Genomic DNA, 24,415 nt, shown 5'->3' on the forward strand with positions numbered 1-24,415 from the left:
ACTTAATCCATAGAAAGGAAATAACTGCTCGTGGATAAATAAAGATACTTGGTTAACTTCTGGTATTTCGGCACATTCAGAATTTTTTCTAAGTCACTAGGATGCCTTAAAATCTCTTTTTCATGAATGAGTCACATGATCTTTAGCATTCTCTTTGGTGAAGTTTTACTGATTTACCAATTTACAACTGAGTTCACCGGTCAAGTTTTAAAATTCTTGATATGTTAAAATGGAGATGTTATTATATTCCATCCACGGTGGTTTGTGTGGTGTTTCTACAAGTCACGAATTAAAGTGAAATCAGTATTTTCTAAAATTCTGCAGCATGCCAATATTTTATTGAATAACATCACTGTTAATTGAAAAATGTCTTCTGGATTATTTAAAATAATCAGAATTATTTGGTATTAAAAGCCATAGAACTGTACTACAGAGACAAAAGGAAGAGCTATGAGAACCTAACATTTTATTTTCTATTTATTGCTTTTTAATAGCAGTTTTACTGGGGCTTTTTCCAGTTTTCCAAACTTTCACTTAAGTGAAGGCATTTGACAAACCATAATGAAAATGAATGGTTTCTATTATCTTCAGTTTAGCTTAGTTCTCACACTCATGGACTTAACTAACTTTTCTTTAACCATTAATATGAATGTTAAACATATGAAAGTGATAAATCCAATACAGTTAAGAAGTGTTAAGAACTGTCAAATGGAACTGGCAAATACAAACTGGCAAATGGAAAACACAAATTCTATAAATTTTTTATATTCTATCTAAAATGATCACCAAACCATAAGAATTCAGTGAAGAAAACATATATTACAAACAGAAAAATATGCTACATTGAACTATAATTATTTTAGACAAAATTTAATTATTCCATACCATATGACTTCCAGTACTTAAAGGGGGACTACAAGAAAGCTGGACAGGGACTTTTTATAACGGTATGTAGTGTTAGGATGAGGGGTAATGGTTTTAAACTGAAAGAGGGTAGACTTAGACTAGATGTAAGGAAGAAATTCTTCACTGTGAGGGTGGTGAGACACTGGAACAGGTTGCCCAGAGAAGCTGTGGCTGCCCCCTCCCTGGAAGTGTTCAAGGCCAGGTTGGACGGGGCTTTGAGCAACCTGGTCAAGTGGAAGGTGTCCCTGCCCATGGCAGGGGAGTTGGAACTATGTGATCTTTAACGTCCCTTCCAACCCAAACCATTCTATGATTCTATGACAACATGTCCAGTATATAAACCGGGAGGAAAGCTGGCTGGGGGCTGCTGCTTGGGAACTGACTGGGCATCAGTTGGTGAGTGGTGAGCAATTGCACTGTGCATCACTTGTTTTGTATATTCTACTTTTATTATTATTATTGTTACCACTGTTATTATTATTACCATTGTTATTATTATTACCATTATTATTATTTTCTTCCTTTTCTGTCCTATTAAGCTGTTTTTATCTCAACCCATGAGTTTTACTTTTTTTTTTTCCGATTCTCTACCCCATCCAGCTAGGGGGAAGTGAGCAAGCGGCTGTGTGGTTCTTATCTGCTGGCTGGGGTTAAAACACGACACATATATTATAGAAAGCAAACTATAGGTACAAATGTAAAGTCTACAGAAATTTAATGTTTCCTATAGGTACACACCATCAGAGTGGGTTTATGTACCCGCAGATGTAATCATTTCACTTCTCACCTTCTGCCCATCTGTGACATAAGTAGATTTAGAACAGATCATCACAAACCTCACTTTATAATATCTTAGCACAAATTAGCTATGAGGCAAAAGGTATTAATTTCTGTACTCTACTATTTGAGCATACATTCTTTCTACTTTTTATTGTTGCTTATTTTGTATTCTGAAATCCTTTGTGAGAGGTTTTCTACTTTTAACTTTTTGAACAGGTTAGTGATTCAATGGCAAGTGAACAACAGTTGGAGAGTTAGAGAAGAATATTCATACCACTTGCTTTAGTCATCTAGATCAAACACCTCATTTAAGAGTAGTTTCCACAGGGCTTAGAGAAAAACAGCATCTCTAGAGAGGGATTCAGAACTGCTAAATTACACTGGTGCTAATGTCAGGAGATATTTATGTATATACTCATATTTTTCTTCTGAAATATGCTGACTCTGTGCTGCATTGTTCTTTTTTAATCACTAAAAATCAATGCTAAATTTCAACGATGCCGCATCCTCTTGCAGATGATGAGACTATATTCTTTCCTTACCTGACTCACTTAAATCACAGGCTCAGTCAGAATGCCTGTCTTCACATTTCTTCCCGGACAAGATGAGAACACTATTATTCACAGTGTTATAGGGAGTTTAAATACTATCACTTGCAATTCTGTGCTGAGCAAAGATGATACTGTTAATGGCTGTGTGGTGAGCCATAGCAAACCACCTACAGCTTTGTACTGAGCTAAATTGATACTACCTATAGTGCCATGACTAAAACACTCCTTTTCACAGTTGCACACCATATTAAGGACAAACACAAGAAGCACAGGCCGTGGTGCACTCACCACAGGGCTCACACCCCAGTGGATATCAATGGTACATTAACTGTTTAACCACTGAGCTCATGAGCTGCATTAGTTGTAGTGGTGTTAAGTAAAAAATATCAAAAAAACTACACAACACCCTCACTCCCCCAACACATAATCACACAAAAATCCCAACCAAAACCCTCTCTGGCAGAGTATTTAACAAAATACTAGATAAAGCCTTTCTACTTGAATACTCAACATTAAGGTTAATAAATCCAGTGAAGTAAGCTAAAACCACTACTGAAAGTGGCCTCAGTACATAGCACAGCTAGCCATGCTGAATAAAAGTCAAAATTGCAGGATATGTTCTTCAGTATTATCAGCATTTTCACACTACTGAACTTAATAGGGAAAAACCTACATATCAAATCAGTCCACTGAGCAAAGCAGTTACCAGTCACAATGCTGTATGGAGCTCTATAAACTCTGCCTCCCACCGTCTTAGCACTGAACAATATATACACATTTCATACTTTTTGACAGGAGAGATATTTACTTTTCACACTTTATTCTCATTCAGTTTAGGATAGAAATTTAGTTATACTACAGTTAAGAAATCACTCTCACTAAACTGCTAGCAGCAACTTAGAGGGCTATAGAATTGACAAATGCATTTCTAAGTTTGGAACTGCATGTCTTACATGCCTAGCTACCTATGTTCATGTGTTCACATACCTATTAAGTGTATTTATCCATTATTTGATAAGATATGCGGCCTCTCCACATCAGCCAGCTTGCCTCCAATGTGGAGAAAATGACTGATTTTATTCTTACATAATTGATTAATTTTTACACACATAAATGAGGTTGTCAACACAGGGGTTCATGTCTACTTTTTCAGGGTGACTTCAAAAAGCAGTGCTTTCAAATGGTAATAAGACCTTTTACATGACCAACTGATAAGCAAACAGAGAAACAAAACCACACCAGCTTTTTTAGCACATGAAGACTTCTTCAGGTATGATACAGGCAACAAACATTAACTTCATATTAGGTAAGATTGCTCTGAGTGTAACCAACTACTCAGATGGGAATGTCTGAAAAAAAATGGTACTTAACACCTAGGGAGCAGAGGAGAATATTTGCAAGCAGGCAGGTTATCTCATCACTAACACAGGTAATTATCATATATAGAGAAGTTATAGACTTAAGTTGTGGGAGGAAAATCATATCATTGCAGAAAGTTTATAACCTTAATAAGTAGCTGACTTGTCATTCCATCACAGCTATGAGTTTAGCTCCCTCGATTATTTCTGAAGATGTTTCATACACGTTCTGATTTTTTTTCCCAAAAATTAAACGAATACTTCCATCTTTTATTATCTAAATTCATTCAGTCCATGGTAGCAATTTGATTTCTCCCATATAGTTTTTGTGATGTTATTTGCTATAAGAATCTTTTGCATTTGAATGAGCAGGGAGTTTTCATTTACCCCTAATGTGTGGCCAGTCGTTTGTCAGTCCAATCTCTTGTTGTCACCAAGTATATTTGACCATACTAAGTAAAAACTGAAGACATGCCCGTACACACTTGGCAGTATACCACCTGAAGAGTCCTGACTGGAAATTTTAACTGGAAAAAAGTAAACTCTGGAAGTCTCAAGGACACAGGGAATTTTTCCAATAATATGCTTGTTACCTAATGTTGGAATTGAGCAGTGAGAAATAAATACATAAAACCCCCTTACTGTTGTTTTTTTCCTAAGATCTTGACATATGGCATAGTATTTTTCTCATCCATTTAGGGCAAAAATTATCAGCAACTAGAAGAAAGAAGGTTTTTCATACTGCTATATTGTATTTCTATAGGTAGGAGGCAACCTGTAAACTAGATTCTATGAGGAGGTTTGAGCTTGGCATTTCTTAGGGTTCAAAGCACTAGGTGCTATTGCCTGAAATAGGAGCTGGACATGAACGAACAATCTGGTTGTTCTTCTGTCTTCCTCATCTGGTTGCATGACAGTAGAGCCAGAAAAATTCATGAACACATCTAGCCTGATAATTTGATATCACATTGAGAAACCAGCTCTGTGGAAGAGAGCAATAGAGAGCTTGCTATGCTCTCAATGAACCACCAAGGGGGGAAAAGGGAAAAAAAAAAAAAAAAAAAAGAGGACCAAAGGGATTAATGCAATCCAAAATTATTTAGAAGGCAATCCAGTATTATTCTGTTCTAACACAGGCACATACACACACACATTCACTCACATTCTTCATAGAATTTCTATTAGAAACTTGATAAAACATTTAATTTTTAAAGATATCTAATTTTGCTTTCCAACTTGAAGCATTGTCATACCCGCCAGCTCTCCTAGTAGTAGTAGTAGTTCTGATATTGTTTTAGCCTTATTACTAGAAAACTGTATCTAATTTCAAAGTTGAATTTGTCATTATTTCAAAGGTTTCACTGCCTTTTTATTGCATTTCTATTAAAAAAGTCTAGGCCAATGCTTAAGAAACATTGTTCTATCCTCTAATGACTTGTTGAAATTAAGTTAATGACTTATTTTATTATGTATTTGTTATACTGTTAGTGTTGCACTGAAACTGGAAATTATTCTGCATTATGAGTTAACTATGCCTTGTACATGTTTGACCCTAGAAGAAAAGGAAAACAGACTCCATTGCTTGTTGAGACCCAGTGTTATTGTTTTTATTACTTCCAAATATGAGAAGTGGTCATCTAGAAGCACATTTTGAGTTACTTCATAGAACGAATTCCTTTTGCCAGCAAACTTATTACAAATATTCCTACAAAAACCTTCTCACTATTGCAATGTGTGGCACAACTGCTAAATTACCAGTAGTATGGATGAAAGCAGCAGAGGTTCCTGGGGATGAGGACTTCTGGTGAAGTGTCACGCACGGCAGTAGTTACAAAAGTAAGACATTGAATATCTGGTGAAAGTACTAAGAACTACTTTGAACATCTTTCTGGCTGGCAATAGGAAACAGGCTTTATGAATTAAACCAGTGGATCCTGAATACTGCCTTTAGTTGGCAGATGTCAATTTTACTGTGCTGCATAGAGCTGAAAGGCTGTCCTCCAAAGTCCTGTTCAGCTGAACTTTTGGCTGACAATAAACATTTTCCATGGTAGCTGAGAGGCAGGTTTGGTGGTTTGTTCTAATGATTATTCTAAGTTAGTCTCTACACGGACCATGACCTTGTTTACAGTGGCTACAAGGTTTAACATTACTTTGGGGTAAAAAAAAAAGCAACATTTATCAAACAGAACAGATTGACTGTCCTAGTAACTGAAGTGCTCTATTAAGTATTAACTCTGTGAGCCTCTTTTAGTGACAGGATAGAGATGTATTGCCTTGTTGCATATGGTACCTAACTGGAGGTTCTGAATGTAAGGATGAAGTTCCTGAATAAACTCAGGAGCAAATAATGCAATTCACCACCTTCTGTTACTGCTAAAGACACTTGAAACCAGGAAGTTGCTTGGGGGTCCAGAGATCTTTTCCCAGCACCCCATGGCAGAAGCATTTTCCCTAAAATGTGCCTGATGATGCTGAGCCATCCCACAGCCAGGATGAGGCGACAACCTGATGAAATAGCATTCATAGACTACTCATAGTCTGGGCACTACTTGTTCTGATTCTAATCAAAAAATGTTCATTTCTCCTTAGTCAAAGCTTTCATTGCTATTTTGGGATAGTTTTGTAGGTAGAGCGTATACACTACCTTAGGACAAAAGATTTTTTTTTTTTGTATCTGCCATCGTTATGAGTATTTAATATCTGTTCAGAATTATGTTTTCTTTCTATGTTCTTTAAACACCCAAAAACTTGAAAGAGACCTAACTTCATATCCTTAATGTTAGAAATTAGTCTGGTTTAGTGCAGAATTCCAGTAAGTAATTCAGATTCAGATGGGTTTAGCTACCTTCTACAAGTGGATGTCTCTGTTCATTGACTATATAGGGAAGGAGAGCAATTATTCCCTAACTCAGACATTTCAGTTTAAAATCCAAGTTAAATGAGATGAATCTAGGCCTGCATGGTTGCTGTTTTATCTGGCTCTGTGACAGTTTTTTAACAACAGACTTCTCCCTACTAACAGGACTTTAAAAAGATGTTTTTATAGCTTTATTACGATTGTTTTCCTGATAGCCGATTATGTTGCTATTAGCCCATAAAAGTAAACAGGCAGTCTGAAATCTCTAAGAAAAAAAAATCAGGCAAAACATCAAGCAAAACAGAATGACTTATTGCTTATTGTACTCTGATATAAATACCAGGTTATACCAGTGCCATAGACGTTAAGCATCCTTAGCTTCAAATTATGGAGTTTTTAAGTTAAAAGAGATTTAGTCTCTAACATGTTAACCAGAAAGATAGAGAAGGATGAACAAACATTTTAATCTGAATTATAAACTGGTAATACTGATTGACATTTTGACTCCATGTCAAGATGAGACTCCAGGAGTACATCATCAGGACTCAATCCCAACAGCATGTCATCTCCAATGTAATTCAAAGAATATGAAGAGAATTGGTAGAGCCATTATCCTATTGAGTAATCTTGAAACCAATAGATATTTCTGTGTAAACTGCCAGACAGAAAGGTAAAATCATTATCATAACACAAAAATATTGCTTCATTACATTTTTGCATAATTCTATCAGTAAAAAACATGTAATTTAGTATCATATCTAATGCAATAGAAAATAGTTTTAAAGCATCAGATTGCAATAGGCTGACTCTAAGCAGTTTGTCACATTAAGACATCCACCAAATAATAGGAAACACAAAAATGAGGATAGATGTGCAGGTTAAGGTTTCTCAAGACTGATGGTGACAATAGAATGACTGGAATCTATTTTTCAGTGGGTTTCACAATTTTTTTCTGGAGAAAGAAGGTTTGTCATCCAAATTCCAAACTGGAGCTAATCTAAGTACCAGTTTGCTAGCCAATTGTTTGCATGATTGATAAGAGCTTGTTAGGAGGCAGGAACTTTTTAATGAACAAACCTAAGAGTATTAAACTGAGAAGTATAGCTACATAGGTAATTAAAACATATTCTAGTAGGCCAGTGATATTATCGGATGTGTTACTGCTGTTATGTCATGAAATATCAATCATTAGTTTAATTCTTGTATACATGACAATGTTTTTGTTCTGATTCTAATTATTGCTCACTTTTACTATGGTCTTAGCCCCGAAAAGGCTTAGCACATCAATTACTTCCATGCTAAATGCAATCTGGTGGTTGCCTAGCATTTTGTATCATGCAAGTTGAAGCACCACATATCCGCATATGAGTATGTCATTACATAGGCCCATCTAGGTATAAAAACCTAAATAATTTATTCTAGAAATTCTTAAACATAGAAAAAAATCCACACATACAAACAAGCAGAAGTGTTTCTCATAAAAATACTTTCTTATGTGCATACTCAGAGTCTCTTTTCATGACCACTTTTCTAGTTTTTAACACTCCTGATATTGTTTAACATTAAACACACTTCAGGATTCTAGCACTAGTAAATCATTTTTACCTTTCCATTCTTCTTTTGAATTAAGAATTATACAAAGTGCAACATTCAGCAGATAAGTGCTTTCCTCCCCAATTCAATTAAGTACAAAATCCAGGAGTGAGAATGTGGGTAGCAGTCTACCTTGGATTTCAGCACTGTGACAAATTGTTCATCTCTTGCTTTGCATTGTCTGCAAACTCGGTATTTCAGGATGGGCAGTAGATGGGTTAAGTGTGTTCTGACTTTTCCATTTTACTTGGAAGACTGAGAACAAAAGTCCCCAGGCACTAGCACTTATTTAGAGCTCTGTCTCCAGGCTTTTATGCCCAGCTATCAAAGGTGACAAAATGGCATAGTATTTGCTCTATTGTCATCAGTGCAGGGCTGGCTTATCAATGATAAACACTGGCCATTCATATGTTTATCATTCATTTGGCAGAGAAGCAACCTTTCACATACTGTCCACTCTGATGTAGGAAGGACATTGTCTAAAAGGGGGAGGAATAAAAATGAGAGAGTCCTGGCACTCAGAGTAGTATTCATATTTGATATGGTTTGGTTAATGAGTTTATGAACCTTAAGGCCATGAATTTTAATCCTGGCAGTGGCTGCTGGAATTCTGAAAGTCACATATTGAGCAGGTTTGAGATGCATTTTGGAAGCTGATAAGTGCAGATGATAGAGACAATTCCTAAAAGCCTCCAAGTAGCCAGATGGAGAGGAATGGACATAATAAAAGACAGGAAGCACCTCAGATTGCTGCCAGCTGTAGGTCAAAACTAGACAGGACACTTCTGTTTGTTCCACATATGTTCTCTTACTTAAGAGCATTTTTTGTAAGTGTCCATTCATATCATATTCTAGCAAGCAACTGTTCAGAAAAAGTCATGCTGTTTTTAATTTTGAGCACCATACTGAGGGATACAGAGAAAAATTCACTATTTAGGGAGTTTTTGCTTGGTATTGAGAACATTTGATGTGAAAAGAAATGAACAGTACATAGATTAGGTTTAAGGACAAGTATTTACCCACTTGGTGCTATAAGCAGTGACTACTGGGTCTCAGAGATACTGCCTCTATCTTGCAAAGCCTTGCTACTTTCATTATAACCGTAATTTTATTCATGCCATAATTACAAAGTCTTACAGAGAATATGAGACTTGCTTTGACCAGATGAACATGCAGCAGATAATAACATAGAAGAATTAGATAAATGGGCAGGGGAACAAAAAGGTATAAGGTATATATGTTAGATTAAAACAGAATCTGAACACTATAAATGCTACTCACTCTATTATGTAATCTTTAGCATATATTTAAACTTTGAAACATCTTGTCACAAGCAGCAATAATTATAAAAAGAAATGACAGAAGCCCTACTCTCAAATTGGCGTTTGTCAAGGGTCTTGTCAAGGGTCTCCAAATAAAAGTCAGTCTTACTTTTTCTATTAACCATGAGCTGATAACCTGATGTGATTTTGTTCTGTTTTAAAAATATTTCTCCTCTTCCTGAAACACAAAGAGACATACTTCTTTGTTTCATTCCAAAGTTAGGGACTGTTGTTTTGAAACAACATATTTGAGCAATATTAAAGTCCAGCTTCTCTGAGAAATCAGTGCAAGAAAACCTTATCAATTCTAGACAAAGAAAAGGTTTTCTGTTTAGCTGTTACTGGTCTGAACAAATTGCATTTACTATACACAGAAAAGTGATTACGGAGAATCAGAACAATAAAACCCAGGGAACATAGCCCCAGTGCCATTGTACATAGGACAGTGTGGTCCAAATCATAAGGTCATGATTATGCATGAGGAACCCACAGGTGACCAAATCATCCAGAAGAGAAAATTGCTGATGCCATGCCTACATCATTATATGGTTTTCCACTGAAAAACCACAATTACACCTGTTAAAATGCCTTGAATGTATAATTTATATTTATATAATCAGCTCTCAAGAAAGTTAAAAATTACCAACAGATTAATTCTGAAGAACTTGATTTAAATTTAAGCTAGCCACCTCTGAACTCGCTTTTGGTATTATCGTAACAGAATCAGATACGAAAGGCTCCTCTAAATTTCCGTCTAAGTGTTCCCACTTGGTAACCTGTTCCTTTACAGCTTGAGGTCTTTTCCTACAGGAAATCCTCACAGGAAGAAGAAAAAACCAACAACAACCAACCAAACAAAAAGTATTTTTTCCAACTGTCAGTTCAGAGGTGAGGCAGATCCCAGGTCTAAAATGACAGCTTAATTCTTCTTCAACTCCAGTTTGGCTTGAAAGGCAATAATACACCATAAGAAAAGAAGAAACATATTATCAATCTTTAGAGCCTCTTTACATCTCTCAATTATTAATATTTTGTAAATGTAAAGTTTCTGAGAATGTAAATGTGTAACTGTGAGCTGTAGTCCCAGACTTCTTTTTGCTTACACTAAAATAAACTTGAGTATGAGACACAATTCAGTCCTCAGTCTTGTATTCAGAAAATAATACTTTTTTCTCCACCCGAAAGTCATTTTTTGCGTAGCTTAAGCACACTTGCATACATCTGCACGTAAGCAAAACCAAAATACCAGAGTTCACTTTAAGATAAAAATAATATAAAAATAGACACAAACTAGAGAGGTCATCTATTCTCTTCTTGGATGATTTCCCTCACTACTGCAAAATCAATACAAAAATGTAGTACTCTCTTGCAAACACTGGCTGCTGCTAAGAGTGATCCCATGATCTGATGATTTAATGGATAAGTACTGAATTTTAACACAGCCCAAAACAACAGAAATTGAATGAACTTTATCTTACTGAAGCAGCATCGATATCTACTACTCTAACGTTAAGAACAGTGCATTCAGGCATCTAACTTACTAGGCCACCCTGATTTGCATCAGCTGTAGGAACTATTTGCAGTTGTAAACAAGTTCTGGCGAATGCTGTAATATAAAAGCAGCTCCAAATGCAGAATGATGTAATCAAATGTGAAAGGTATGGAGACAGTAAATTACCAGTTACACTGATGATCTAATTAAAATAACTTTGAACCCAATTTTGTTATCTTTGGTTAATTTCAGCTCTTATAGCATTACATTTTCTAATGAATGATTATATCAATGAAATTGTTAGAAAATTGTATTTGTGTATGAAAAAATGTATGTGTTATCACTTTATATTCAACAGCATGTGAAAACAAGTACTGCAGTTAAAAATTATTTCTTACAGGAGCCCAAATCTGCACCTGTAATACAGAATAAACCTATAAGAATCCTAAAGAATCATAAATCAAAATGAAATGTAAAAAGAGGAATGCTTTAGAAACCAGTTGATATAAGTAGCAAATTAACAGACAAGAGGAATAGTCACTTAATTTTAAACAGTGTTGAATGACTGTCAAGAGTTTTCAGGGTATTATGTTATTTACATAAAATACTTCTGTAAATACTGACTTTCAGCTTAAATTCCCAAGTAGTTATGTATTTTAATGTTGTATTAGAATTAGTCACTGCTAATATTCTAAAGCCTTTGCAAGATGTAGGTTTAATATACATACCTAAACAATGGCTGTGGTTAACATCTGAAACTCATTCCTGTATATGTAATTTTAGTATACAGAATTGCCAGCATATGAAATGTGTCTCAGAAATTTTGCAACATGCTATTGTGTTGCACAGAGTTAGATAATTCTATTTGGAGTAAACACTACTACTTGCAGGTATGCTGTTTAACAGCAGTTCAGGCTAAAGTGATTTTAGCTATGTGAAAGCAACTGCAGGCTCAGGTACATTAATTTCACCTTCTGTCAGATGTTGACTTTAAACTCTTAAATTTTGCAAGGTAGAATATATAATTCTTAAAAAGAAATTCTAGATTTGAATTTCTGAAATGCTTCTGAATTTTGCATCAAAGTTGTTGGAAATTGTAACAATAAAAATATAATTTTCAACTTAAAAAAAATTAAAATTACATTAATAGATGGTGGTTGTAAGACACTACTACTAGAATCACCAAAATACAAATGTTATTGATTGATGTGTCTGACAATACAAGACAAAAAAGAAAAACACTGCCTGTCCAAAAGTAATGGACTTAGCTAATATAAGATAATGAAGCCACATGAGGAAAACCAGATTAGATCAGACAGTTTCATGTATGCATCCAAAGTATGCACGCTGATATTCACAGGCACTTTATTAAATTCCTGTGCCCAATATCATTATAACAAATTTTACTGAATTTCATCTTGCAATGACACAAAACCAGTAAGTTTTGGAAGAATTGGAGAAAAGAGTAGCTTAGTAACTGTTAACAAGCAGTATAAGGGGCAGCATTAAGAAAATGGGGCAGCCAAAAAGATCAATTAGAGATAATATTCTATCAAATTACAAAAATTCTTAAGTGAGAAACCTAAATGATTATTGATTAACTCATTTTATTACTTGCAAAGGTAAAGACCTCTAAGATAATGCCAAGAGAAAAACTGCAAAAGAAATACACCGGCTACATGGACAAAAACCATAGTGATCAATAAAACATACACAGAATTAAGAAGAAACAAAATAGCCTAATAACTAGTTTCCAAAACCAGAACACGATCTCAAGTGAAACATTCTACAGCAGTTAATCTTAGGAAAGCATTGTGTTAATTAATAATTTTCCTTTTTCTTTTTTTTAATAGTGATGTAGTCATTGTCTTTTCAAACGAAATACATAGCTGTCCCCTCTTTTAAACATTATTCAGATTTATGTACAAATTAAAGGCAGACAGACAGCACTTATAAGTCTCTTAATATACATTTTTAAAATTTCACCACTTAGGCAAATAGTTTTAATAATGATGTTGGTCTCATCTGGCATGCTTTTACATCTTCCTATTTCTGTTTGCAGTTAAGAGCCTCAAAACAATAAGCAGAGCTTTCTTGTTTTTGTTTTGATTTACCTGAAAGACAGCCAGTGAGTGACAGAAACAGAAACAGTTTCCATGACGACCACATCATTGGTTGCAAAGGTCTTCAGTCCCTCTTTGTGCAGTTAGCAACGTTGACGCTTCTTCATTAAAGCTTAGCCTAGTGAGACAAAGACAAGTCTTTGTTAGGAAAATTAAAAATATCTTGCAATAATATGACAGACAATTCAAAAGACAAAGATGGTCCTAATGCAATTGAAAGTCTAGTTACAAAGAACTCTGTATACACAAGGACAGGTAGCCTGACAGATACTCAAAGGGATCTTGTTCCAGTAGTTAACCTGTGTTAATAGCTGAAATGTCTGTAGCAGTGCTTTGGATATATATATATGGATACCACCCTAAAGCTGGATGTGTGTTGAAGCTTTGAATTTCTAAAAAGCCAAACTTAGACAGAAGATAGTACACATATCTTTCACAGTAAACATATTCAAAGCATATAGCTTGACATCTGTTCTTTTCCTGAAAGCAGTATGTTGACATTTGGTATAAAGCATTTTTAAAAGCCCAAAACAAAATAATAATTTGCTCTAGGAAAATTCAAGTATTTTTGCTACCTGCAAATTGGATTGAAATAGATTCTATTTTTTTCCAGTTTACTTGTGTAAAGAATCTAACAATACATTTGAAACAACCACCATTTATACAGTACAGATTATTCATACTTACCTCCTTCTATCACTCCTCAAATTATTGTTTCCTATCTGTCCCATGACTCATATATACATCTTGGCACACTACATCTTTGACCACTGTGTTCTTAGCTATCACTTTAACAATACCAGTAACTTTAGCACACCAGAATTTAGAGATTTTGTGTTCAAATGACTGAAAACTCAATCCAAAATACGAGACGTTTCAGCTGGTTATGTATGGACATAAGTGTACTTCTGGTCTTTGACTTGGAAAACACTTGGAAGCTGCAAACATAAAGTTCATTTCCTATATCTGTTTAGGAAGCCTTTGAGATCCTCTTCTTGGAGCCCAGGAATCTTCAACACCTAGAGGTTGTGGATCACAACTACAAAAGCGATCTCACAGGACAGAACAGTAAGACAAAGGAGAATTTGCTTTGTTCCCCTATCAAACCTTTTTTGGGGATAATATCAGTCCTTCAGATTATAATCAGTTTAGTTACATGCCACACTTGCTGTTTCAGGGGGTCCTATCCTGTATGTTAGAACACTCACAGTAAGACAGCAGAGACAAAGCTAACACACCGAAAAAATTAATTTCATACTGTCTGAGTAGGGTCCTGCTGGATTAGTCCATTTCAACTGCTTTCTGGGCATCTCTAGTTGTAACCTATTTTGGCAGTCTTTCCATCATACATAGGGACAAACACGTATGCATACACATACAGAGAGACACACATAGTGTGAACACAAGATGACAGCATCTGTTTAGGATGCTGGTAGTTACTCCTGCAACAAGGTGTAACTTGTCAGCTTTCATTTATACAGCACAGCAGGTATGGTTTTCAACACAGACAAAAATTCCTATTTAGGATTGTACTCCCTTCCAGGTAACAGACCAGGCAAGCTTAATATTGGGTGTACACATTAATATAAGCATGTCTGAAAGAGAACATAACAATCTGGTAATCAAGTGACTTTACATATAGTGCCTGTAGCTCATCTAAACCTCCACAGGAAACCTCCTCAATTAATTATTAATGTCAGCTGCTTTTGTTTTTCACTTCAGTGATAACCTGCTTTTCAGTCACCATGTTCCTTTGGTTAGTGAATTATCTTGTTCAGCATTCTTTGCTGTCCAGGCCTTTGGGAATAAGTATTTTCATTAATATTTCATTTTTTCCCTTATGGCCATATCTGTTAAAGAGGGTAAAGCACAGCTTTCTCCCCCATCCCCAACTTTTTTACTCTTTCTTCTTTCTCTTTTCCTCACTTCTCTTTAGCTGCTTTTATACTGGTGCAGCATAAAAATTATGTTAACTTGGTGATTTCTCTGTTGCACAAACATGGAAAAATATACCAAAGCTTCCAGCATTAAAGGGTGAGATTGTTGTTGTGTCCTGGTTTAGCAGTGGGGGGGGAGCTCTAGCCGGGTTATTCAGATACCATACAGACGTCACATCCTGGCGCCCAAGCGGGACAGTTGGTTACCACATGTACTGTGGGATTTGCTCTGTTCTCACTGCTGTATTGGTAGATATTTTGCTCTGCTCATTGTTATTACTGTTATTGTTATTGTTGTTGTTTGTTGCGTTGCAGTTGCACTGTTGTATCAAACCTGTCCTTATCTCAGCCCCGGGGCTTTGTATTTCACTCCCTTTGTGGGGGAGGGGCAGTGGCCGCGTGGTCTCAGACCCCAGCAGGGACTAAACCACCACATGTTGTTATTAGTATTAGTATTGGGTATTATTGTTCCTATTGGATCAGACTGTTAAAAAATCATATTAAAGGTTGTGATTGGTAGAGCAGAAACAGGGTAAGGAATAACTGGAGCCAAGCAACTGGAACATCAGAAAAACCTCCTGCATTCTTGAAACATGATGATTTAAACTCTCTGGGAAAAAGGATATATTTTTAATGGAATTTTCAGTAAAGACAACAGAGTTATGACAACTCATACCAGATAAGGAGCCTGCACCTAAATAGCTGTAACGACTTTTATATGACAACCCTAAACTGTGACTTACATAACCTGACCCTATCAATGTAAAACAAACTTCAGGCCTGTTACACAGGCATATTAAAATGTAAAAGCAGAGTGCAATGACAGGGAGATGCTCTGAATTAAGTGATGAATGTTGGACACTGACCTTCCTATTAGGATATTTGTTGTATAAATATGTTGGCTTATCTCAGTAGAAGAATTACTAGCAAAATAAGCAAGGGCAAAACATGTCACTGTATACCTTTTTAAAAATCTAGAAATCTTGATTATTATCATAATGAAAGAATCTTGCATCTTTACTTGTTTCTTCAGGGATACCTGGCAAACACTTTACTGGCCATGTGGACAAACGGAATGCATAGCAACATGGTAGGGTTATCATACATCTAAGAATTGAAGAGTACAGTTCATACAGTCTGACAAAGACATTGATATTGCATATATGGGACTACCACATGGCATGTGGGATAATCACAAAAGTGCTTTCTAGGAAATAATAAAGGCAAGACCATGAAAATATTATATTTAATAAAAATAGGCATATGGTCCAATTTCTGCTCTAGATTTAATGAAGGGATGTACTCCCAGCTTTACTATCAATGGCTGTCATCTGATCTTTGGATGACTGGGATCTTACTTTTAGAGAGTCTTGGGTGATTGAAGAATTCCTTTATGCTTATATCAAAAAGACCAAAGCTGCACTAAATCCATTAAAAGCATCTTCTTACTTTCTTGCTTATAGAAAAAAAGAAAAAAATAAAAGAAAGAAAAGGAATGTTATGGCAGTTAATGAATATTCTCTTAAATCTTGTAAGAAAGGTCTTATTCTTAAAACTGGCTCATTCTTAGAGTAGCTTAAGGGTATATATACAATGAGTATTTAGTTATTCTTGGTTTGAAAATCTTGTTAATTGTCTGGATTTTTTTTCAGCCCTGATTATCTCCATCCCAGAATGAGGAATCTTTTAAAACAAGCATTTACATTTTAATCTAAGAATATAGAACAGAATATAATCACTTACCAGTGCAAAAGAATACAGCCGAAGATGCTGCTCAAAAGGACTTAAAAAACATTTCAGCTGAATAGTATCTTTTTTTTTTCCCCCAAATATAAATTTGGACCTCACAAAAATCCAACTGGCTTGTTTGGAACAGTTTGTTGGCTTCCTTGATAATTCAGTGCAAGAAAACAAAATGAAGTTGTCCAGAATATATTATGTTCTACAGATTTATTTTGTGTAATAGCATGATTTGACAAAGCTCTACAGTCTAGTTTTTAAAAATAAGGAGGGAATGTCTACCATTTGTTTGTTGGGTTTTTTTTGTTGTTTTTTTTTTTTTTTTTCCCCTGTCCTGTTCTTATTCTGGTTTCTTCGAAAAATATGCAGAATCAGTGATCTTTGGGTTTTTTATACTGAGGATATGAGTTTTCCCTGATGGTAACTTGTAAAAATCAGTGATCTAAAAAAAAGTTGATGTATAGAATGTGCAGCAAGTGATTTATCTAACAAATTTAAGTTCTTTTTCTGAACAAAGAATTAGCAGATGCCATTTTCAATTTCCACATGGTACTAATATCCATAGTCCTTTGTTTTCCCCAGAATTTCTGCCAAATTGCTTTGCAATTTGTTTTAATTCTGTGTGCTAATTGTAGACAACCTACTAAAACATTCACCATTCAGTATGTTTTAATGAATTGTTTTGGCTAGTAGTGACAGGGTGGATATTGTTTCATGGTTCTGACTCCCAAAAGAATTTGTAAATAGAGCATGGGTACTACTACCATATTGTCAACACTAATGTGCAAGAAGTTTGAACTAGATTCAGTAAAACCATGGTCTTTCTAACAATAATAATAATAATAACACCTTTGTAGCTGCAAAGATTTGTTCTTAGTTTAATTAAAATAGTTAAGAAGTGAAACTTTTAACATAGATACTGTGATACTGATATCAAAGTGCTTTCTTCCATTATCACTACCTCATTTCCCTTTTCCATCATATGCATATTTATCAGTTTATCTGTACCAACATGAAAGGGATGATTACTTAAATTCACATCCTCTCTCAAAGCAGTGTAACACAAGTCTTTGTCTCAACAGCGACTACATTGCTCAGAGGAAAGGATGTGACTTGTAGCAAAGAATAGTTTTCTCTGTAATATTTTTTTTTCCTGTATCAATATATATTAGGAGAAAGCTGAAGTCACTGACATTTCAAATTATTTAATTTTTCCTTTCCTTTATAAAAAGGAACATGCTTACAGGAAATGAACAAATAACACCAGTGATAAACAATTCTGATGTTCTACATGGACTTGGAAGAGCAGGAACTGAAGAGAATAAGAAAGTAAGTTATTGCCACCCACATGTCTGAATGGAAAGAAAGAAATAGCATATCCTACAAAGAACAGATATACTTACCCAGTTTTAGATAAAATTTTTAGGAAATAATTTTCTTCAATTTTAGTAAGTGGAGGATGTTGGCCTAAGGTGCAACTAAACTTCTAATAAGATTCCTCAAGGTGGCAAACCTATGAAATCAATAAATGCAATGAGCTAAATATCACTGACCAGGCTTTCTATAAAAGGGTTGTTATATTCTTGGAAAAAAACAGAGATCTAACGGAAGATCCAGTTTAAAGCACTGAATTAAAGCCTTCTAATCAACACCAAAGTCTCTGTCCCTTCCTGCACAACCTTTACTTCAATCAGGGCTTGGAAGATATGAATCAAATTGCCGCAGTCAGCAGTTCAGCCCGTCTTCCTTGCTCCCATGAGTATCAGGCCTGGTAATGCTTCGTCCATGGAGAATTAGAGGCTTTAGAAAAGCAAAGACTCAGATGTTGGAAAGTTCATCATGAACAGAGGAGATAGCTTGACTGGAAATTTTTAAAAAGAGCTTGCCTGTTGAGAGTTCCCTGATGATATATTTACATATAAAGTTAACTACTAGACCATGATTATGACAGACACTGGTTATACAGAATATAAATAACCTCTGTTGAGTTCATTTTCCTGCTTGCTTTCAATAAAGAATTCATTTGCTCAGTTCAAAGTCTTTTTGACAATACGATTTACAAAATGGTTTAAATTTAATAAAAACATATTAAGTTAATAGTTGATAAAAGTCATACCATAGACACTTTTACATTGAAATGTCAGTGGAATTTGTTATAGGACAAATGAAAGTGAAATGATATTAAGCCAATGTAAACAGCAAGGCATCTTGTACAATTGATTATCACCCCAAGGGAAGATCATTTATTTTCAAGGTTTAATAATAGTTCAATCTATTGTAAAGAAAATTTAATAAAGCACTAGTTTTAGCAGTTTCATAAAACAATTTCTGAGTTGCTTTATGAACACTTAATTTACTGCTAACAATAGTAAAAGTTTATTCAGCAGTGGAACCTTTCCTTGTCAGGTTCCTCCTGGCAAGCAACCAGGAATATCAATATCTAAATTAATATTTTATAACTTTTTTTTATTCATGATGTTAATATAGTTTTCAAAGATACCAGTCAAGTTCTAGGAAGAAGCATAGAATGATACTCTATAAAAGAAGCAAACTGGTTATTTCCGAAATGTAGATCAATCACAATTTTTATATTGGTGAATGAGCATCTGAACTACTGCTCTGAAAAACAAAACAAAATATTTGATTGCAAATGCTGAACAAGAATCTCAGTGTGCCTATGAGTCCAAGAGATTCTGAATTATTCAGATGAACTAAACCTGTTCTGAAAACCGTGCACAGTACCCATAAAATAAGAAATTAATATTGCACTAAACATTATTTTCTAGTATTTGAATATATTTGCCATACGTATTTAAAAAAAGAGTTTTTGAATGTAAGATGCAGAATGTCTCCCTTTCCAACACATGCATATCAAGCTGGTGATAAAAGCAAGGAAATTATAACATTTCAGCCAATTGACTGCATTTTCATTATGTTTAATGTTACTTTTTTACCAAATCAACCATTAATAAGTATAGTGGAGATTAACAAAATCATTTTAACAAGAAAGCTGGTTTAATGCTGAATTAGTTCAGGAATCATTCGATGTTATTTGATAGAGGAGCAAGATCCTCTTTAGGCTTCTTATATAATCAGACATAAAATGTCATCAGCGTGCTCAGGGGAAGGAGAAGATGGCAGAAATACTTCCCAGCTTCTCTAGCAATAGTGAGGTGCTGCTTTTTGGCTACATTCATTTGAACATAGCATGAAAAATTTAGAGTACTGCTCAGGCAAGTCAAGTGACTTAGGATATACCTTTAGGTACTGGGTGCTTAGAAGGGGTACAGCCATGGACTCCTGTGCTACTTGCAGACACTAAGGCAGTTTGAACATGCTGCTCCCACTATGTTCTCTGGTGAATAAATACCTACTAGATGAGGCTTTCTGGGAAGGAAAGCAGTGGAATTAATTCTGTTTTTTTGTTATCCATCCACTTGTCAAACAGACTGACAGTTTCTAAAATTCATGTCACATTTCAGAGAACAAATGGTTGCTGGGGATGAAGTAGTGTAAAAAGCCCTGCTGCTCTTTCTTAGTGAATGAGCACTGCAACACAGATTGACCTCATTAGTGTGATTTTCCAGTTTCTTAAAGCCTGGACTGGAAGTAACATACATTTGCTCACAACTGCCACATTTAAGCTCTCTAGTGTTTTTATGAACTTTATGAACAGTTATTGCTTAAAGTCCCACAAGCCCCTATGACACACTTGTGTAGTTGTGTCAATATCAATCACATGTAAGTAGTAGGAAATAAAGAATAAAGAGAAAAATTAAGTATAATTTGACACTTTGGAAATTAGGAATATAAGGTCTCTTTTTAGTAAATTAAGAGAAATAGACAACCTGAAGGAAAATTCATTCAAACCATTTTCAACAGCTATTTTGGAGAGACATGAACAACCTTATTCCTTTGCTAACTGCGATGGAAACCTAATTGCAGCAGAAGCCTAGACAGCTACCCTAAATTATCCAATTAACTTTCAGATGGCTAAAACTGAGTGATAGCAGTCCTCACTTGTTTGTTCAAGCTTGTATGAAAGTTTCCATAAGATGTGAAAAATTGAACCAGTCATTTAGCTCCTATCCCAGTGGTCTTACAATAAAATCACTGTTCCTCTGTGATGGATGTTTCTTGGTATTTTGCTTTAATTATTCAGGAAATATATTCAAGCACATTTATTAAGTCCTACAGATGCCCTCAGAGAACTTGAGAAGTTCAGGGAAGAACACCTATAAAACTGTGGGTCATGTTAGTTACCTGCCCTCAACCTGAATTATTTGTATTAGACCTGATTTATTTGCAACCAAAAATTGCAGGAAAAAAAGGTATATTCTTATGCTACTCTTTTCAGGACCACTTATTTATTTCCAAATTCCTCTGGGAGATCATAAGATGTGCCAGAGTAATCACATCTGGAATCTGTCTTTTCTCTACCAAGCAGGGCAATTAAGGACAACGAAAGGACCAGCATGACACTGCTGTTGTTTTGTGTCTCAGCTGTACTCAGTAGATCTACCTCTGAAGTATAAGAGGAGCAGCTCATCTTGGCCTCTCTTCTGCAGAAGCCAACTAGTGCCAAGAGGGAAGATGACTGCACTTAAATAAATATCCTTGACTGCCACTTGCATCTGGTATTATATCAGCCAGTATAAATAAGCATAGCTTAAGCCTTCCACTTAATGCAACTGCCAGACTAACAATATTATGCATTTTAATAACACAAAACAGCATCACCATTCAGCTCTCTGCAAGGATATAAAACCCTGCAGATTGTGTGTATATCATGCTCTGAAGTAGTAGCCACAATCTCTCTGTGGACCTGTAAATTCAATTCATTTCTGTGCTCACTTCCAGACAAATCAGCTCTGGCATAACAGGGTGTATTGTGCACCAGGGTGTTCAATACTGTACATGAAAAGGATCAATAAATTTTCTGTGCCTAAGACATGAGATCCTATTCACTTTATAAAGCAGGTGCAGGGTAGGCTTCCAAAAGCGTGTTAAGGAAAAGTAAGATCCTTCAATACCCTGCTTATCCTCTGCGTATGGGACTTACATGATGCTGTCAGCCTGTCAGAAGGATGTTCATACAAAAAGGATGTAGGCTACACGCAGTGACTGGGGGAGGGTGTTTCATGCATAGAGAGGATGGAAGGTACAAAGAGAGGTTTGTGTGTAAAAAGACTGTATGTGAATGATCCATCAGTGCATATATGCTACAAGCCTGCCTCAACGCCAATCCACAAATTAGAAAAATGACAGTGCTATATAGAAAAGTTGTCTTGATTCGTGAGGTCCAGGTCAATACCTGCATTAGTCACAGTGGCAGATTTCACATTAGTTCAGCCCTGAGGTTTAAGTAACAAGGCCAGTTTTAATCAATTATTTTATTTTAACATGATATATAATCAAATAAATACAGAATTTTAGCTAAAAAGTCAAATTTAGGTTGGAAAGGGCATTTAAGATCATCAAGTCCAAGCATTAACCTAACACTGACAAGTCCACCACTAAACCATGTTCCTAAGTTCCACGTCTACACATCTTTACATCTGGGGATGGTGACTCAACCACTTCTGTGGGCAGCCTGATGTAAGCAAAACACTACTCTGCTTTTCAAATATGAGGTGTCTTTCTGTAATTTTTATACTGTTATTAGAGAAAGAATAAAGCACATGTTCTCCACATTGAGGTGATCTATGTATGCAGACCCCATGACAAGGGCACATCACTGTTATACAAGGATTTTGCATAAGCACAAGGGTTTTATTGCTTATGTATTCAGATGAGAGGATTCTCCACAAAAATTAAACAGGTCAAAAGGATTACATCTTCAATTCAAGACAAAACAAAAGTTTCCTAAGCTTAAGAGGCACAAGTCTCTTAGACACTTAGATACTTTTGGAAAAAAGTCTTAACGTAGAGTGTATTTCTAAAATATATACCAAATTCAATCTCAAACTATTCAGATGAATAAGAGAAAAGGAATAAAATATTATTTTTTTATTTAAATGGTTGTACTAGACTATCTCATTAGAATTAATAGTTGTCACATCTCAGGATAGCAAAGAATTTATTAACATACAGTAAAAAGACATCTTTGGAACTTAGCTCTTAGAGATATAGATAAAGATGTAGAATTTGAAAATTTTGTTAAAACCAAATGAGTTGGGAGAAGATACTTAAAACAGTTGTTCTGAAATAGTTAATGGTGTTTTAAATGTTAATAATTTTGTTCTTAGCTATTTTCCACTTGAAACACTGCAATACATTTTTAAACTGTCATACTGAAGAATATTAATGATGCAACAAATTGACTGGTGCTACAGAGATGCATCTGGTTTTTTTATGAGCATATTTAATTGCACATGTTTCTTAAGTTTCTAATTACAACCAGTACTAAAAGTGTCTAGATGCTTAAGGATGCATTTTTATATTTAAACATACCTCATTATTATTACTTATATGGCAGATAGTTCACTAAGATATAATGGTAGGATATTAAAGTGGATTAGAAATCTCATTATTAAAACACAAGCTTGTCTGAACAGAAAGGAAAAAAAATAAAGTACTCTAAGTGGAATAAGCACCTCTTCATTTTCTTTCACAAATCTCATTTTATTATGAGCTAAATGTCAGAGACATAAAGACGTAACTACTGGCATGATCCCATCAGGGAGGTTTGTATCTGTTATCATACATAATATATTTAACATTATTTTTGTAAAGATTTTAAACAAAGCCAGTGAACTTTACTAAGGGCTCAAATTTCAGCCAAATGTATTTTAGCTTATCTGGGGGTGGATTGTTTATTTTTAAAGAGTAAGATTGACTGCAGTCCAATAACATCTCTTCCTGTATTTTAACTCAGTATTAGGGCAGACACCAATTATGAAATTGTACTGTCAGGTTACCCCTCTAAGGGCAGTCACACACTTCATGTTTTCAGTGGCAAATTGAATTTGACATTTAATTTAAAGCCCAGGATACCATAATGTAAAACCTTCTACCATAATGTAAAACCTTCTGCAGTATTAGTGATAAAGGAGGAGGGCAGACATCCTGGCTGCCTATTTTAAATAGTCCTCTCCACATTAATACTGCCTTCATTATTTCCTATGGGGATTTTTTCTTGATCTTTAAAGGAAAAATCCAGTAAATGTTTAGAATCACCGTAGCTCATAACTAGAGCATTTCTGGTTCCTTTATAGATTCAAATAAATGATCTACTATAAATTTTATCCATACATGCTATCCAGACACCCTGACATTTCTGAGTTTAGAACAATCCTTAGGCAGGGTAACTCTTAGTAGCTGGTGGTGCTGACACTTTCTCGCTTATTTATTTGGAAGATAATTTAATTTTATGTTGTACAAGAAAGTGTGTTAATAGTAGTTTCAAGCCTTTTACTGATTGAAGATTCATTTCTTGAAGAGATTGCTGTATAAGTTGGCAGCCCTTCCTTTAATGCACTTCAGAGTAAAGTATTGGAATGTAATATTTTCAGGAAGCAGCTAGAATCCCTCCTTGCTTGACAGAATAGACAGATTAAGGGTCAGAAATTAAGAATGTCAGAACTTGAATGTGCAGAGGTTGTTTTGGTACACATGCAAATGGACTTTAGTCAGAATAGTGTGTTAACCACTGCCTTGGAGGTTACCATTACATGTCAAAAAAAACCCCAAACAATTAAAAAATTAGGACAGTTCCTTGTCCCTGTAAAATGTCATAATACAACAGCTATGA

At 35.2% G+C, this 24,415-nt stretch overlaps 1 protein-coding gene across 5 annotated transcripts in view; it reads right to left on the reverse strand.

Annotated features, from left to right (window-relative positions):
- Positions 1–24,415, reverse strand: part of CNTN5 (contactin 5) — a 671,848-nt gene that overhangs the window by 356,888 nt on the left and 290,545 nt on the right. For all 5 annotated transcript variants that reach the window (XR_012622124.1, XM_074816205.1, XM_074816204.1 and 2 more), the window contains one exon: positions 12,977–13,103. Coding sequence is in view for 4 of the 5 variants with exons in the window: in XM_074816205.1 (XP_074672306.1) it covers positions 12,977–13,034 (58 nt within the window). In the remaining variant the exon portion in view is untranslated. The remainder of the gene's footprint in view (positions 1–12,976; positions 13,104–24,415) is intronic.

Source organism: Strix aluco, chromosome 2 (genome assembly GCF_031877795.1).
Source record: "Strix aluco isolate bStrAlu1 chromosome 2, bStrAlu1.hap1, whole genome shotgun sequence".
In the NCBI taxonomy this organism is placed as follows: Eukaryota; Metazoa; Chordata; class Aves; order Strigiformes; family Strigidae; genus Strix; species Strix aluco.